The sequence below is a fragment of the Capra hircus genome, chromosome 4, assembly GCF_001704415.2.
Source record: "Capra hircus breed San Clemente chromosome 4, ASM170441v1, whole genome shotgun sequence".
Classification (NCBI taxonomy): Eukaryota; Metazoa; Chordata; class Mammalia; order Artiodactyla; family Bovidae; genus Capra; species Capra hircus.
The window spans coordinates 110,784,871-110,798,273 of record NC_030811.1 but is presented as its reverse complement, the minus strand read 5'-3'; the positions used below and the strand labels follow the sequence as shown (position 1 = coordinate 110,798,273).

Here is a 13,403-nt window from a genome sequence, read left to right as displayed (position 1 = left end):
ACTCCAGTACTCTTGCCTGAGAATTCCATGGACAGAGGAGCCTGGTGGGCTACAGTCTATGGGGTTTCAAGAGTCAGACATGATTAAGTGAGTAAAACACACAAATTTAAACATTTTCCCTGTTGAAACATTACTAATAACTTTTTCACTATGCTTATAACTTTCTACCGGAAGTATTACCAAAAGATAACATTTTGTTGTCAGAATTTTTGAGATTATACCAAACTTCTCATCCCCAACTGTTCTACAGTAATAGAATTTAAGTTTAACATAAAATTGATCTGCTACTAAAGATGTTTTAAAGCTGCTAATGAAGAGGGAAAACCTGAAAGAAACCAAAGGGTAATCACAACCCCTGGCTACCTCGGCTCGCCTTACTGCCAGCCCTGTCTTCACAAGGAATGAAAATGACTGATTAGCGCATGGAAAGACTGCTTTACTGACGGAGTCACACCAACCAGGAAGAACATGGGGGGCCATAAACTGAAACAACATATGGCTTCCTACTTCAAAGCTGTACAACTACACAAGTTACCAAATCAGAAGAGGTTCCATTTCCAAGTTCTGATTCGTAAGAGCTTCCAAAGTAGAGTCGGTACATATTGAACTTTGATTCATCTTGAAGCACCTCAGACATCTCCAGAGAAACCAGGGACTGCTCTAAGCCACATTCTCCGTCTCCAGCTGAGTCATCAGAGCCACTGCTGTGGTTAAGAAAAACCATTGAAGACAGACTCAGGTCACTATCAGAGCTGGAACCTCCATCCTAAAACACACAAAAGGACAAGCGGCTATAAAGCTCTAAATAATCCACAATTCAAAAATAAACCACACAGCATTCTAACAGATCAAGGAAACTCCAGGCCCTTTTTACAAAAGTTCTTATTGATTCTCTAATGGTTCTGAGGCATATCACATAATTTTAACTATTAAAATAAGGAAAGACAAAATGGCATATATAGGTAATTTGCCAATCATCTCCCCTAAAGCTAACAAAGCTAGGACTCAGACCTCTGGATTTTATTTTCATGTCTCTTTAAATTCATATTTTTCTATTCTGAAATGAAAAAGTACTCTAAAACATGGCTGATGCATCATTATAGAGTGCTTTACAAATAAACACCCTTTCTGCTGGTGAAATGGCGCAGGGGGAGAAAACACCTTCCATGGCTTACCAAAATAAGTAGCACAAACTTGGAAGTATCTAAATTTAGTCCCTGCAATAACTTCCAACAAAATGTGAAGGAGAGAAGTATACAGGAAAAGTCTTCCTAGAAAATATATGGTTAAGTCCATCATACGGCAGAGTTCAAATTCTTGGGTGCAAAAATTACAATATTATCCTTACAGAAAAAACTTTCTGGGGCTGGAGTACTGAAAGTACAGGATAAACCTAGACCGTCTTGTCCTGTAGGGAAGTAAGTGATCAGAGGACGAGGACTACACAGCACAGAGGCACAGGAGCCATCCCAAAGGGGCTCCTACTGGCCGGACCTGGGCAACCTGAGCTTCAAAACAACCATCTGATGATTGTTTTAAAAAGTAAAAAATCTGAAATCGCAATATAATTCCTGACACCTTGATTCAAAGGATACCCTTCCACACACCAACTATATTTTGCCAATAGTAAGGTAAGGTGAAAGAAACAGACACCAAATTCTTCATGTAAGTACAAATTCTCTACAAAGCCAGTACCCCAATTGCGGTACACTTGACTAAAGGCAAATTCCTATAAAGTTAAACTGAAGTTGTTCAAAAGTAAAACTTTGTTTTTAAGGTTGAAACTGACACTGAACTGCTCCTATCCGCGTAAGACGCCACAGTAGGTCTCCTCCAATAACTTACCTGGAGCCCACAGGACAGCAGCCTTCCGTGCAGGGCCTCTAACTGGGCGCTGTAGAGGAGCGCCTTCAGGTCTGCTCCCGTAAAGCAGTCGGTTGCTGAGGCCACGTGCTGAAGATCCACGTCATCTGCCAGAGGCAGAGACTCACTGAGAACGTGTAAGATTTCAAGACGTGACGCCTGAAGGGAGAAACACTCACTGACTTAACAAATAACATTGAATGCGATATTTTCAACTGTGCATCTTACAAGATTTTTCTTATACATTCACTTCATATATCTAATCAGTTTTACAAACAAGTTGAGCAGCGTACCACCAGGCTACATCTATCCTCCTTGGTACTTGTTGTCTAACAGAAGGAACACAGGGAGGAAAATGAATGAAAATCAACTATTCAGTGTAGATCATTTCTTAGTGCTGATCTTCTAGATTTGGGTAAAGGAGCCAAGCAATGTTTCAAAAAGAAAAATAATCGCTACATGTGATATACATTTATACCTTTGACTATGAATTCGTCTATTTCTTCTTTCACTTATCCATTCATTTCTAAATTTGGGAACACAGGACTAGAGTGGTCAAAAGGCATATCTCTACATAACCGGCACGGATGCTTCCTGTACTCCTAGGCTTGATTCTGTATCAGTCTTCTGTTAAGATAATGAGGTGTGTGATCTCTGAACACAAGGAACGTGGACATCAATACTTGGTTTCCCTCCCTTTTTTCCACCTGGCTAACACAAAGTTTTCAGATGGGAGTTTGCATGGGATGGCTGCGCCAAAGAAAGGCTTTGCATCTTATTCAGAATCTTTTCATGCTGTAAGAAAACAGTGACTAGGGCCTTTGCCGAAAGCTGGTCTTCTAAGGACAACTGCTGTTACCTGGCAGAAGTAAAGTTCACAAGGAAAGAGTGGAGCGTTTGTAGGTATATGAAACTGTCACCTGGTCAGGAGGAGGACAGTATACACATTTATCTAGTCGGCCGGGCCTGAGCAGGGCAGGGTCAATCAAGTCAGGGCGACTAGTAGCAGCCAGTACATAAACACCTGGGGGGAAAAGAAAATACTTTACTAAATCCTGGGGGAATCTGGTATTAGAAGATGTTTCTGTATTTACGATTATTACCCTGCAAGCCTTCGACTCCATCCAGCTGAGTCAGCAACTGGTTAACCACACGATCTGTAACCCCTGTGTTATCGTGTCCGCGTCGAGGGGCAATGGATTCAAACTCATCAAAGAAAACGATGCAGGGCTTTGCAGCCTGTGCTCTGGGGAAACAAACAGCATCTCATAGTTGAAGAGGGCCTCCGAGTTTGCAATTTCATATATATATATTTATATCTGTATACACATACAGATATATGATTTTAATTCTTCACAACAAACCCTTCAGAAAGGGTAATGCTCCTTGCTTTTAGCACACTAGGTCTTAGAGAAGTCAGGGAAGATCCGCGCCTTCTGGACCAGTCTTAGTAAGTTAGAAGCTCCTTTGACCCTTATTGCAAGTAAATTCTTTTCAATGTGCTTTGCCTACCTGCACTTCTGTGCAATGTCTCTTCATGTCTTCTGTGAATTTGAAATTTGGCAGGCTTATTATGTTACCTTCTTTTTAATTAATACGAAGTTAGTCAATTAACAAAACTAAACAAAGTTCAAGTTAGAAAAAAACCATATATGACTAAAATTATTTTATAGAGAACCTTATAAAATGAAAGTAAATCTCATCTCTGGTAAAAGGATAGACTAGAGATCTGAAGAATCACCCTTAATACAAAATAACCGTCAGGTTGCTTAAAAAAAAAAACTTTATTAAATACATGGCAAGTAAGATAAATCTGGCACTGACAACAGACTGGATTACCTGTGCCTTAAATGTCTGGCAAAACTCTCTTAAAAAACCAAAGACGTCTGATGTTCAACTTGTGCAAGAATTTTTAACTAGTGACTCATTTTTTTCCCTACAGGTACAAGAATATTCAGATTTTGTTTCTTCTTTGCTTGACTTTGGTCAAATATATTTTGTCTATGTTGCCCAAATTTCAAATATCCTGGCATAAAATTTATATTACTATTTTATAATATCCTCTTATTATCTTTTCCATTGCTGGGACTTGGTCTGGTGGCAAGTGGAAGTGTTCTGGTTCTCTAGTCTGAAAGTGAAAGTGTTAGTTGCTCAGGCGTGTCCAACTCTTTGCGACCCTATGGACTGTCGCCCACCAGGCTCCTCTGTCTATGGAATTCTTCAGGCAAGCAGACTAGAGTCGGTTGTCATGTGCTTCTCCAGGGGATCTTCCCAAACCAGGGATCAAACCTTCATCTCCTGCAGTAGGCAGATTCTTTACTGTCTGAGCCAGCAGGGAAGCCCAGCTAAATGTACTGGGGCGGGGGGGCTTATCCTTTATTTTAACTTGTTTTAAAACAAGAACCAAGTTCACATTACATTATTTCTTTGAAACTTACTACAACTGCTATGTATGGCCTGACATGTGGCCAGTTTTCAAAAATGTTCCAGGTGTGCTTAAAAAGAAAGTATATTCCCCAATTGTTGCGTACATGTTTTAAATATCCTTACATCAATCTTGTTGAATACGTTGTTTAAATCTTCTAAATTTTTACTTTTTTTTTACTATTTTTAAATTAATAACTGAGAACTGTGTTAAAATTTTCCACTATGAAGACAGATCTGTCAGTTTCTCTTTGGAGCTCTATAAATTTTTGACCTAAATATTTTGAAGTTACAGTATTAGACACAATTTTATAACTAATGTCATTCTGGTAAACTGAACTGTTGGTCAGTATGTGGTTGACTGTCTTTATCTGTGATAAGGTCTTTCTGGTAATATTCTTTTCTTAAATTGGGTGGTAGAAATAAGAGTTCATTTTATTATTCTTTAAAATATATAGAAATGTTATATATATTCTAACTGCATATTTTATAATAAAATTTTAGTAAAGGAACAAAGTGGCTTTTTCATTTATAAGCTTTCTGTAATCCCATCACATTTAAGTATTATTTTCACTCAAATATTAGCTTCCGTATTCACATGTATTTTAAAATAAATGCAGTAATAATTATACTCTATTTTAATTAAGTTGGCCACATGGAATCTTATAAGAGAGATAAAACTAGTAATTATGTGCTTCATATACTTTGAGCATCTATGAATAACCGAAAATGATTTCACTTTTAACATTTCAGAAATATTTCTATTATAAATATAAAACCAATAATTTCTAAAGCTTAGTATGAAAAATGTTGTATATTTAAGTAGTATTTGGTAAAACAGTGAAATTTTGTTCTCCAGCTTATTAATAATATACATTAAATCACAGGTTTCAAAAATCAAATTAAAAAAAAAACAAGATCAACAAGTATTGACTGATAAATAACCACAAAGTTAGTTAAAAAAGCATTCATAGGGTACTAACCTAACAAAAACATCCCGAACAGCTTGTTCACTTGCTCCAATATATTTGCTGAGTAACTCTGGTCCCTGTTAGGTAAAATAAAATTACATTATAATCAATTCAAAACTATCTAAAAACAAAATATCATTTTTGTCCACGGCTAAGTCTAAATGTAATAATAGAAAATGTTTAATTAAATGGATTTCTCCAAAATACATTTAAAAAATTAACGTGAGTGGAGTAAGTGTCATACCACAAGTTCCACACCTGATGTTTCCTCTGCCTAGAACATCTGTCCCCAGAGTCTCAGGGCTTCTCGCTTCATTTCATTCAGATCTCTGACAAAATGTCACATCCCCAGAAAGGCCTTGCCTGACAACCCCATCTACAACCCACTCCAACTTCACATCTTCCCTTGACTGTCTTCCTACACAGTATCCACGACCACCTGACAGCGTATTATGCATTAAATGTGTCTGTTTATTGTCTCTCTCCAGTAATAGAACATAAGCTCAGAAAAGGCAGCTTTATTATCGAATCCAGTATCAGTGCCTGCTACATGGTAAGCTGAATAATTCATTTAGTAAAGTAATGAATGGTTTAAAAAGGGAAAATGTTCCATCTTTCTCAAATCTTTGGAGACTCCAAAAAACATGTAATGAGATATGTAATCAGCATCTTCAATTACTGAAACCAATTTATCTGTTCCATAAATATGTTATTTGAAGAATATATTGTTTTTCCTAAAAGTCAACTGAAAAAACTTTCAAAACAAGCTTTACTACATATAACAAAATCAATAATGAGGACAGTTTTTCCTTAAATTGGGATATTTAAAAAAACTGAATAAACCCTAATGTGGTCTCCAAAGACAAATCATTACCATGAAAAGACCAAATATGATCAGGATATGTGGCCAAAATGAAGAATTTCTAATATTCAGCCATCATTTGATATCTATTAATATACTAGTATGTAATTATATCAGAGAAGGCAATGGCACCCCACTCCAGTACTCCTGCCTGGAAAATCCCATGGACAGAGGAGCCTGGTAGGCTGCAGTCCATGGGGTCGCTAAGAATTGGACACGACTGAGCAACTTTACTTTCACTTTCCTGCATTGGAGAAGGAAATGGCAACCCACTCCAGTGTTCTTGCCTGGAGAATCCCAGGGACGGGGGAGCCTGGTGGGCTGCCGTCTATGGGGTCACACAGAGTCAGACATGACTGAAGCGACTTAGCAGCATGTAATTATATTTTCTCAGCATAGAGAACTATAAAGGTCGAAATAGACAGGCAGCATACTGGTGTCAGTGCAAGGCCTGCTTCTGAGGCACACCTCCTAGGACCCACCCTAACCCACAGCCCCAGCTCTCTACTGAAACCTATGTACTGAGAGCTCATCCCAAATGTGATTTGAAGATTTACTAAAGGGGAGAGATAAGATGTCCTCCTTAATGGAACAATCCAAAATACAAAAATATTTGCAAGTGTTAAATCTTGAGAATTGTTAATACACACAATAAAGCTACATTCTAGTGACAAGTAAAAAAGAAAGAATATGATCATTGCTCTCCATCAATGCGAGGATACGCACGTAAGCAGCTCACAGAAACTGATGTGATAAAGAGGGTAGATATAACATAATTGCAAATTACTAACCTGGCTTTCAGATTATAAATCAATTCTGAATAAGACTACACTATAGGGTTTTCTTCTTTTTTTCTCCCCTCTCTTTCTGAAGTTCATTTTACATTACTTCGCATTCATGAAAGACCTATTTAGTAACTGTTTTCACTAACAAGAAATCCAAAGAAACACTTCACATTTATGAAATACAGCAGAAAGTGAAAACAGCATTCAGGGTTTGTTTTGCTGTGAACCGCTACCGAGGCAGCACACCCCCCCAGCAGCAGGCGTGGCATCACCAAGCTTCTCCCCAAGCTTTCTGTCACGGCTGGAACTGCGTCTGTGAGCAGCTGTGCGTTAACCTCCGTTTGCTTTGTTCTTCCATTAGCAGGATGTGTCTGATCGTTAGTTTGCTTTATATCATTTTGGTTTACGGAAATGTTTCACAGAAACACCTACTTCCAGACGGTGGGGGAAAATTTGCCTTGAAATGTAACTGCTCTTTGGCAAATACATACGGCTGGGGCGCTGAAACTTTACAAACAAGCCATCACATCCCAGACCACAACGACACCCCAGTGCGAAGCGTTACTCAAAACGATCCGCTGCATGCACAGTGAAGTCGGACTCTTTGCAGCCCCACGGACTAGCCTGCCAGGTTCCACTGCCCATGGAATTTTCCAGGCAAGAATACTGGAGTGGGGTGCCATTTCCTACTCCAAGGGATCTTCCAGACCCAGGGATCAAACCGGAGTCTCTCCCGTCTCGCGCACTGGCAGGCAGCGTCTTTACCACTAGCGCCACCTGGTGACTACCTGGGGGTCTGCTAGCATGTCCTTTAAAGGACCACACTCACCCTGCGTCTGAGAAAACTTAAACTGGGTGTGAGGCAGCAAGGGTGAGATACAGACAGCAACCAACAGGAGCATCCGAGTTTCACCTTCTGCCTTAGAGTGGTCTCCAGGCCCTAGTCTTCTGGCTTTTCTTCCCCCTCCAAGTTTGCTCTTCTATCTGAGTATTTATACATAATTCTATTGCCGCCTTAAGCAAAAACATGTTAATAATAAGCCCTACAAAAGAGAGATGCCTCACTATTCAATTTCCCACACAGCTTAACAGACCGATCACTGCTTCTGCTATTAATAGTTTTCCAAATATGAGACTAACCCACTATCAAGAAACAAATGGGGTTGGCAAGGATATGGAAAAATAGGTATACTCACTCTCACGCTGCCTTACATGTAAAATGGTATAGTCACTATGAAAAAAGTTTGATGGTTCCTCAAAAAGTTACACACAGAATTACCGTATGAGTGACTATATATATATTTATACTCTGGGGCATATATGTATTCCAGAGAACTGAAAGCATATGTCCACACAAAAATGTATGTACAAATGTTTACAGCGGCATTATTCATAACAGCAAAGAAGTGGGCACAACCCAGAGGTTCACCGAACTATGGCATATCCACACCAACTTAAAAAGACTGAATACCATCCAGCCATCAACAGTCCTGAAGTACTGGGGCATGTTACAACTTGGATGAACCCTGAAAACATTATGCTATGTGAAAGAAGTCAGACACAAAAGGCTGATTCCTTTTCTATGAAATATCTAGAACAGGCAAATCCAGAGAGACAGAAAGCAGACTGGTGACTGCCAGGGGGTTGGCAGGGGGAATGGAGACCGTGATGAAGAAGTTTTGCAGCTAGAGAGGTGGTGGCTACACAGCACTGTGAGCGCACTGAATACCACTGAAAGTGCACTTTAACACAATTATGCGAATTTTGCCTCAATGAAAAGAAAAGAAAAAAGATAAGCGCCAAACATACCTTGACACTAATAAAATTCATTCCACTTTCCCGTGCAATTACTCCAGCCAGTAAGGTTTTTCCCGTTCCAGGAGGACCATACAACAGTACTCCTGTCCTCTGTCGTATGGGCAAGTTGGCAAACAATTCCGGGTACTGAAAAATACGAAAATACAACAAAGAGCTCGACTCTAAAACAAATGACTGAGCAGCTAAAGATCAGGGCACAGAAAAAGTCCTCGGACAGTAACAACTGCCATCTCTGTAACAGTCAATGACAGGAAAGCCATTCCTACTCAAAATAATGAATGGACTCAAAGGGACTAACACAGATTTTCCCCACTGGACCACGGAAGACATTCCACATAAAATGCATATAAATGGATCTGAATTTCTTTCCACTTTTCCTGTTTCCCACCCCCAAACATTATAATAGTACTACATTAAGAAAATAAAAATAAGTATACTGCCCTCCACTTGTATGGCTCATGGGGCAAGCTATGATTGCTACACCGATTCAAATATACTCAATCAAGGAAAGAAAATATAAAGAAGCATGTGTAATGATAATAGTAAAATCTCCCAGGAGATTCCATGCTGAACAAGTAATCTGACTGCTCTATTTTACCCTCTAAACCACCAGCTTCTCAGCAAGAAAACTTTCTGAACAGGTTTCAAAACTTTTTGAACAAGAAAACTTCTGAACAGCAAGAAAGCTGCCTGGCTCTGTCAGCAACCCCCTGGCCGCCTCTGGGCAGCATGGGAGCTCGCGCTCGGCCATGGCCAACTCTGTGCTGTTCCATGGACTGCAGCCGCCAGGCTCCTCGGTCCACGGGATTCTCCAGGCAGGAATCCTGGAGTGGGCTGCCATTCTTCTCCAGGAGCTCTTCCTGACCCAGGGATTGAATCCATGTCTCCCGCACTTCAGGTGGATTTTTTAACTCCTGAGCCACTGGGGAGGCCCACTGGGTCTCCTCTATTGGGTACATCTGTTTAGTCCCATATATTGACAGAATTCCAACCTCATCTGGACCTCCATTCTAATCTGAACGAGGTCCCAGTGTGAGCATTTATGCAGATGGCTCACATGCCTGGATGACGCTGATACCCAGACCCAGCCTTCAGGTCTTGACCCTGCAGGCCACGTCCCACGCCCATGTCCTTCCACACAGGCTTTAACCCTCAGTCGTGGTCCCAGTGTGAGCATTTATGCAGATGGCTCACATGCCTGGATGACGCTGATACCCAGACCCAGCCTTTAGGTCCTGACCCTGCAGGCCACGTCCCACGCCCATGTCCTTCCACACAGGCTTTAACCCCTAGTCATGGGTGCCACTCAGTATGTCCCAGTCCCCACCAGACAGTTCCCAGTACTTACATGTAACCGAGGGCCTTACCCATTTCTTTATCTCTTTGGTCGGGTCCCTGATCTCATGCAAAGGTCCTTCATGCTCAGGTTTCTCATCCAAACACACCACCTTCTAGATTCTACTTCTGATCTAAACAACAGTCAGCCTGGTCGGTGCTGCCTGCTAACTCTGCCTTTCTAGACTGTCACCCCAAATCTGGCTTAATCCATCAGTTCTGGGGGCCTCAGTGACTCTCCCACCTTCTAGTTTATTTCTGCTCAATTGTAGCTGATGGCTCATAGGCTTCAGTGAAATTTGAATTATTCAGGAAAAACCCAAGAACTCTGAAATTCACATCAAACTGTATTTTTACTACAGGACTTCCCTGGTGGCACAGAGGATGAGAATCCGCCAGCCAGTACAGAGGACGTGGGTTTGATCCCTGGTCCAGGAAGATTCTACATGCCTTGGAGCAACTAAGCCCACGTGGCATAACTTCTGAAGCCCGTGTGCCCTACAGAGCCTGTGCTCCACAACAAGAGATGCCACCGCAATGGGAAGCTCGTGCACCACAGCAAGGAGTAGGCCCTGCTCACCACCACTAAAGAAAACCCCCACAAAGCAGTGAAGACCCAGTGCAGTCAAAAATAAAATAAAATTTATTTACTATAAATATCACCCCAGCATCATGGGCAAGGACTGTATCAAATACTTAAAAAATCTGTTCAAGTGCCCAGAATAGGACTGGACGTTTACTTGGTAACAATAAATTCTTGTTGGGTCAACCTGAGACTGGGCAAGCCAACACATACAGCCAGAGCCAATGATTCAGGGGTTTCACAGGAAGCAGGCAGTCCTCAGTTTGTTTCTAAGTACCTTGGCTGGTAACTGGATAGTGTCCACTAGTATCTGCCGAACTTCATGCAGTCCACCGATCCTGTCCCAGCCCAGGTCCCGAGGTTTATGTAGGTTGACATTTCGCAGAGACACAGGAATAAATCCTCGGAGCGCCTTTTGGAAGTCCAATGTTGTTAAAACTAATTCTGTTTAGAAATAAACACAACTTGTTTTGGTGGTCATATCTCTATGTGAATCCTCAGGCAGCCGCCTCCCTTCCCCAGCTTGCCCTCCCCTCTAGTAACCACCATTCTGCTCTTCATATCTACATATTCATGTTTGGTTTGGTCTGTTCATTCATTTTGCTTTTTACGTTCCACATGAATAGAATCAGGTGATGTTTGTCTTTCCCCATCTGATTTCACTGAGCCAATCTTAACTCAGTTAAAAAAAATGTTGTCAACTTAGCTGGAAATGCCCATTTTCTACTCACACACCTGCTTATTTGAATGCTAACACGGACTAGATTTAATTCTTACCTTACTACAATTACACTTCTCCACAAGGAAGGAAGGAACCAAATTTCGGTTTTAGCAATAAAACGTACCTTCCCTGGTGCACATGTTCTGATGAGAGAGACGAGAATGTATGGCTCGATCCACAAGCATGGTAAAGTCTCTAGCCACAAACCCTTCGGTTTCTTTAGCTATATGCTGCAGGTCAAGACCGGTGAGCCTCTTCATGTCACAGTCCAGTTTATTTTTTATTATAGTATGCAGAATTTCACATCTTTGATTCTAAAGAAAAAAAGATGAAATTCAAACTTATAATTTTACTTGAGTGCAAGCTTTTGTACACGTATTTTGAGGAAAATCTGGTTGCCATAATCTGCAGGGACAGAAAGCAGACTGTGTTTGCTGCAGACAGACTCGGGGAGGGGTGGCTGCAAAGGGGCACTAAGGAAACGCCTGGGAGGGATAGAAACCCTTGCTGCCTTAATGGTGGTGATGGTTTCATGGTACATAGCTATGTTAAAACTGATCAAATTATACACTTTTTTATTTTTTGGTTGCAACATGTGGCTTGCAGGATCTCAGTTCCCCAACCAGTGACTGAACCTGGGCCACAGCAGTGAAAGAGCTGAATCCTAACCACTATTCCACCAGGAAACTCCCAAATTGTACACTTTAAATAGTGAGTTTGCTGTCTTCAATTTTTTTATACCTTAATAAAGCTGTAAATATCAATAACATCAGGTATGCAGATGATACCACCCTTATGGCAGAAAGTGAAGAGGAACTAAAAAGCCTTTTGATGGAAGAGAAAGAGGAGAGTGAAAAAGTTGGCTTAAAGCTCAACATTCAGAAAACGAAGATCATGGCATCTGGTCCCATCACTTCATGGGAAATAGATGGGGAAACAATGTCAGACTTTATTTTTTTGGGCTCCAAAATCACTGCAGATGGTTGACTGCAGCCATGAAATTAAAAGACCCTTACTCCTTGGAAGGAAAGTTATGATCAACCTACATGGCATATTCAAAAGCAGAGACATTACTTTGCCAACAAAGGTCAGTCTAGTCAAGGCTATGGTTTTTCCAGTAGTCATGAATGGATGTGAGAGTCGGACTGTGAAGAAAGCTGAGTGCCAAAGAATTGATGCTTTTGAATTGTGGTGTTGGAGAAGACTCTTGAGAGTCCCTTGGACTGCAAGGAGATCCAACCAGTCCATTCTAAAGGAGATCAGTCCTGGGTGTTCTCTGGAAGGAATGATGCTAAAGCTGAAACTCCAATACTTTGGCCACATCATGCGAAGAGTTGACTCATTGGAAAAGACTCTGATGCTGGGAGGGATTGGGGGCAGGAGGAGAAGGGGACAACAGAGGATGAGATGGCTGGATGGCATCACTGACTCGATGGATGTGAGTCTGAGTGAACTCCAGGAGTTGGTGATGGCCAGGGAGGCCTGGCGTGCTGCAGTTCATGGGGTCGCAAAGAGTCAGACACAACTGAGCAACTGAACTGAACTGAACTGAACTGAACTGAACTGAAAGCTGTAAAAAGAATTACATTGATAAATGACTGCTCTTTCTTTCTCCAGTAAAAAGGTTTATATTTTGGCTCCTTTAAGAGTATTTTGTTGTTGTTATTCCCATAAAACATAATTCTAAAAACATTTAGTGGTCGATATCGCTATGTTCTGTTATACTTAATAACAGGTATATTTTTATCCTTTTCTTTTTCTTCAGCTTTGAGATATAATTGACAAATAAAATTATCAGATATTTAAAGTGTACAATGTGATGGGTTTTTTTTAAGTTAACTTTTTATCTTGTACTGAGTGACTGAACTGAACTGAACTGAGGGTATAGCTGACTAACAAGACAATATTGCAATAGTTTCAAGTAAGCAGTGAAGGGACACAGCCATACATATACATGGATCCATTCTCCCCCAAACTCCCCTCCTATCCAGGCTGCCACATAGCATTGGGCAGGGTTCCCTGCGCTATACAGTAGGTCCTT

General features: G+C 40.9%; 1 protein-coding gene across 2 annotated transcripts in view; it reads right to left on the bottom strand.

Annotated features, from left to right (window-relative positions):
* Positions 1-13,403, bottom strand: part of PEX1 (peroxisomal biogenesis factor 1) — a 74,664-nt gene that overhangs the window by 13,417 nt on the left and 47,844 nt on the right. Inside the window, exons 14-21 of one of the 2 annotated variants that reach the window (XM_018047429.1) lie at positions 11,487-11,676; positions 10,919-11,085; positions 8,715-8,849; positions 5,271-5,335; positions 2,967-3,109; positions 2,784-2,887; positions 1,846-2,022; positions 536-766 (exon numbers count right to left, since the gene is read on the bottom strand). In XM_018047429.1, coding sequence (XP_017902918.1) covers positions 536-766; positions 1,846-2,022; positions 2,784-2,887; positions 2,967-3,109; positions 5,271-5,335; positions 8,715-8,849; positions 10,919-11,085; positions 11,487-11,676 — 1,212 coding nt within the window. Of the gene's footprint in view, positions 1-535; positions 767-1,845; positions 2,023-2,783; positions 2,888-2,966; positions 3,110-5,270; positions 5,336-8,714; positions 8,850-10,918; positions 11,086-11,486; positions 11,677-13,403 lie in introns of those variants that run through there. The other variant, XM_018047430.1, reaches the window with a different exon arrangement.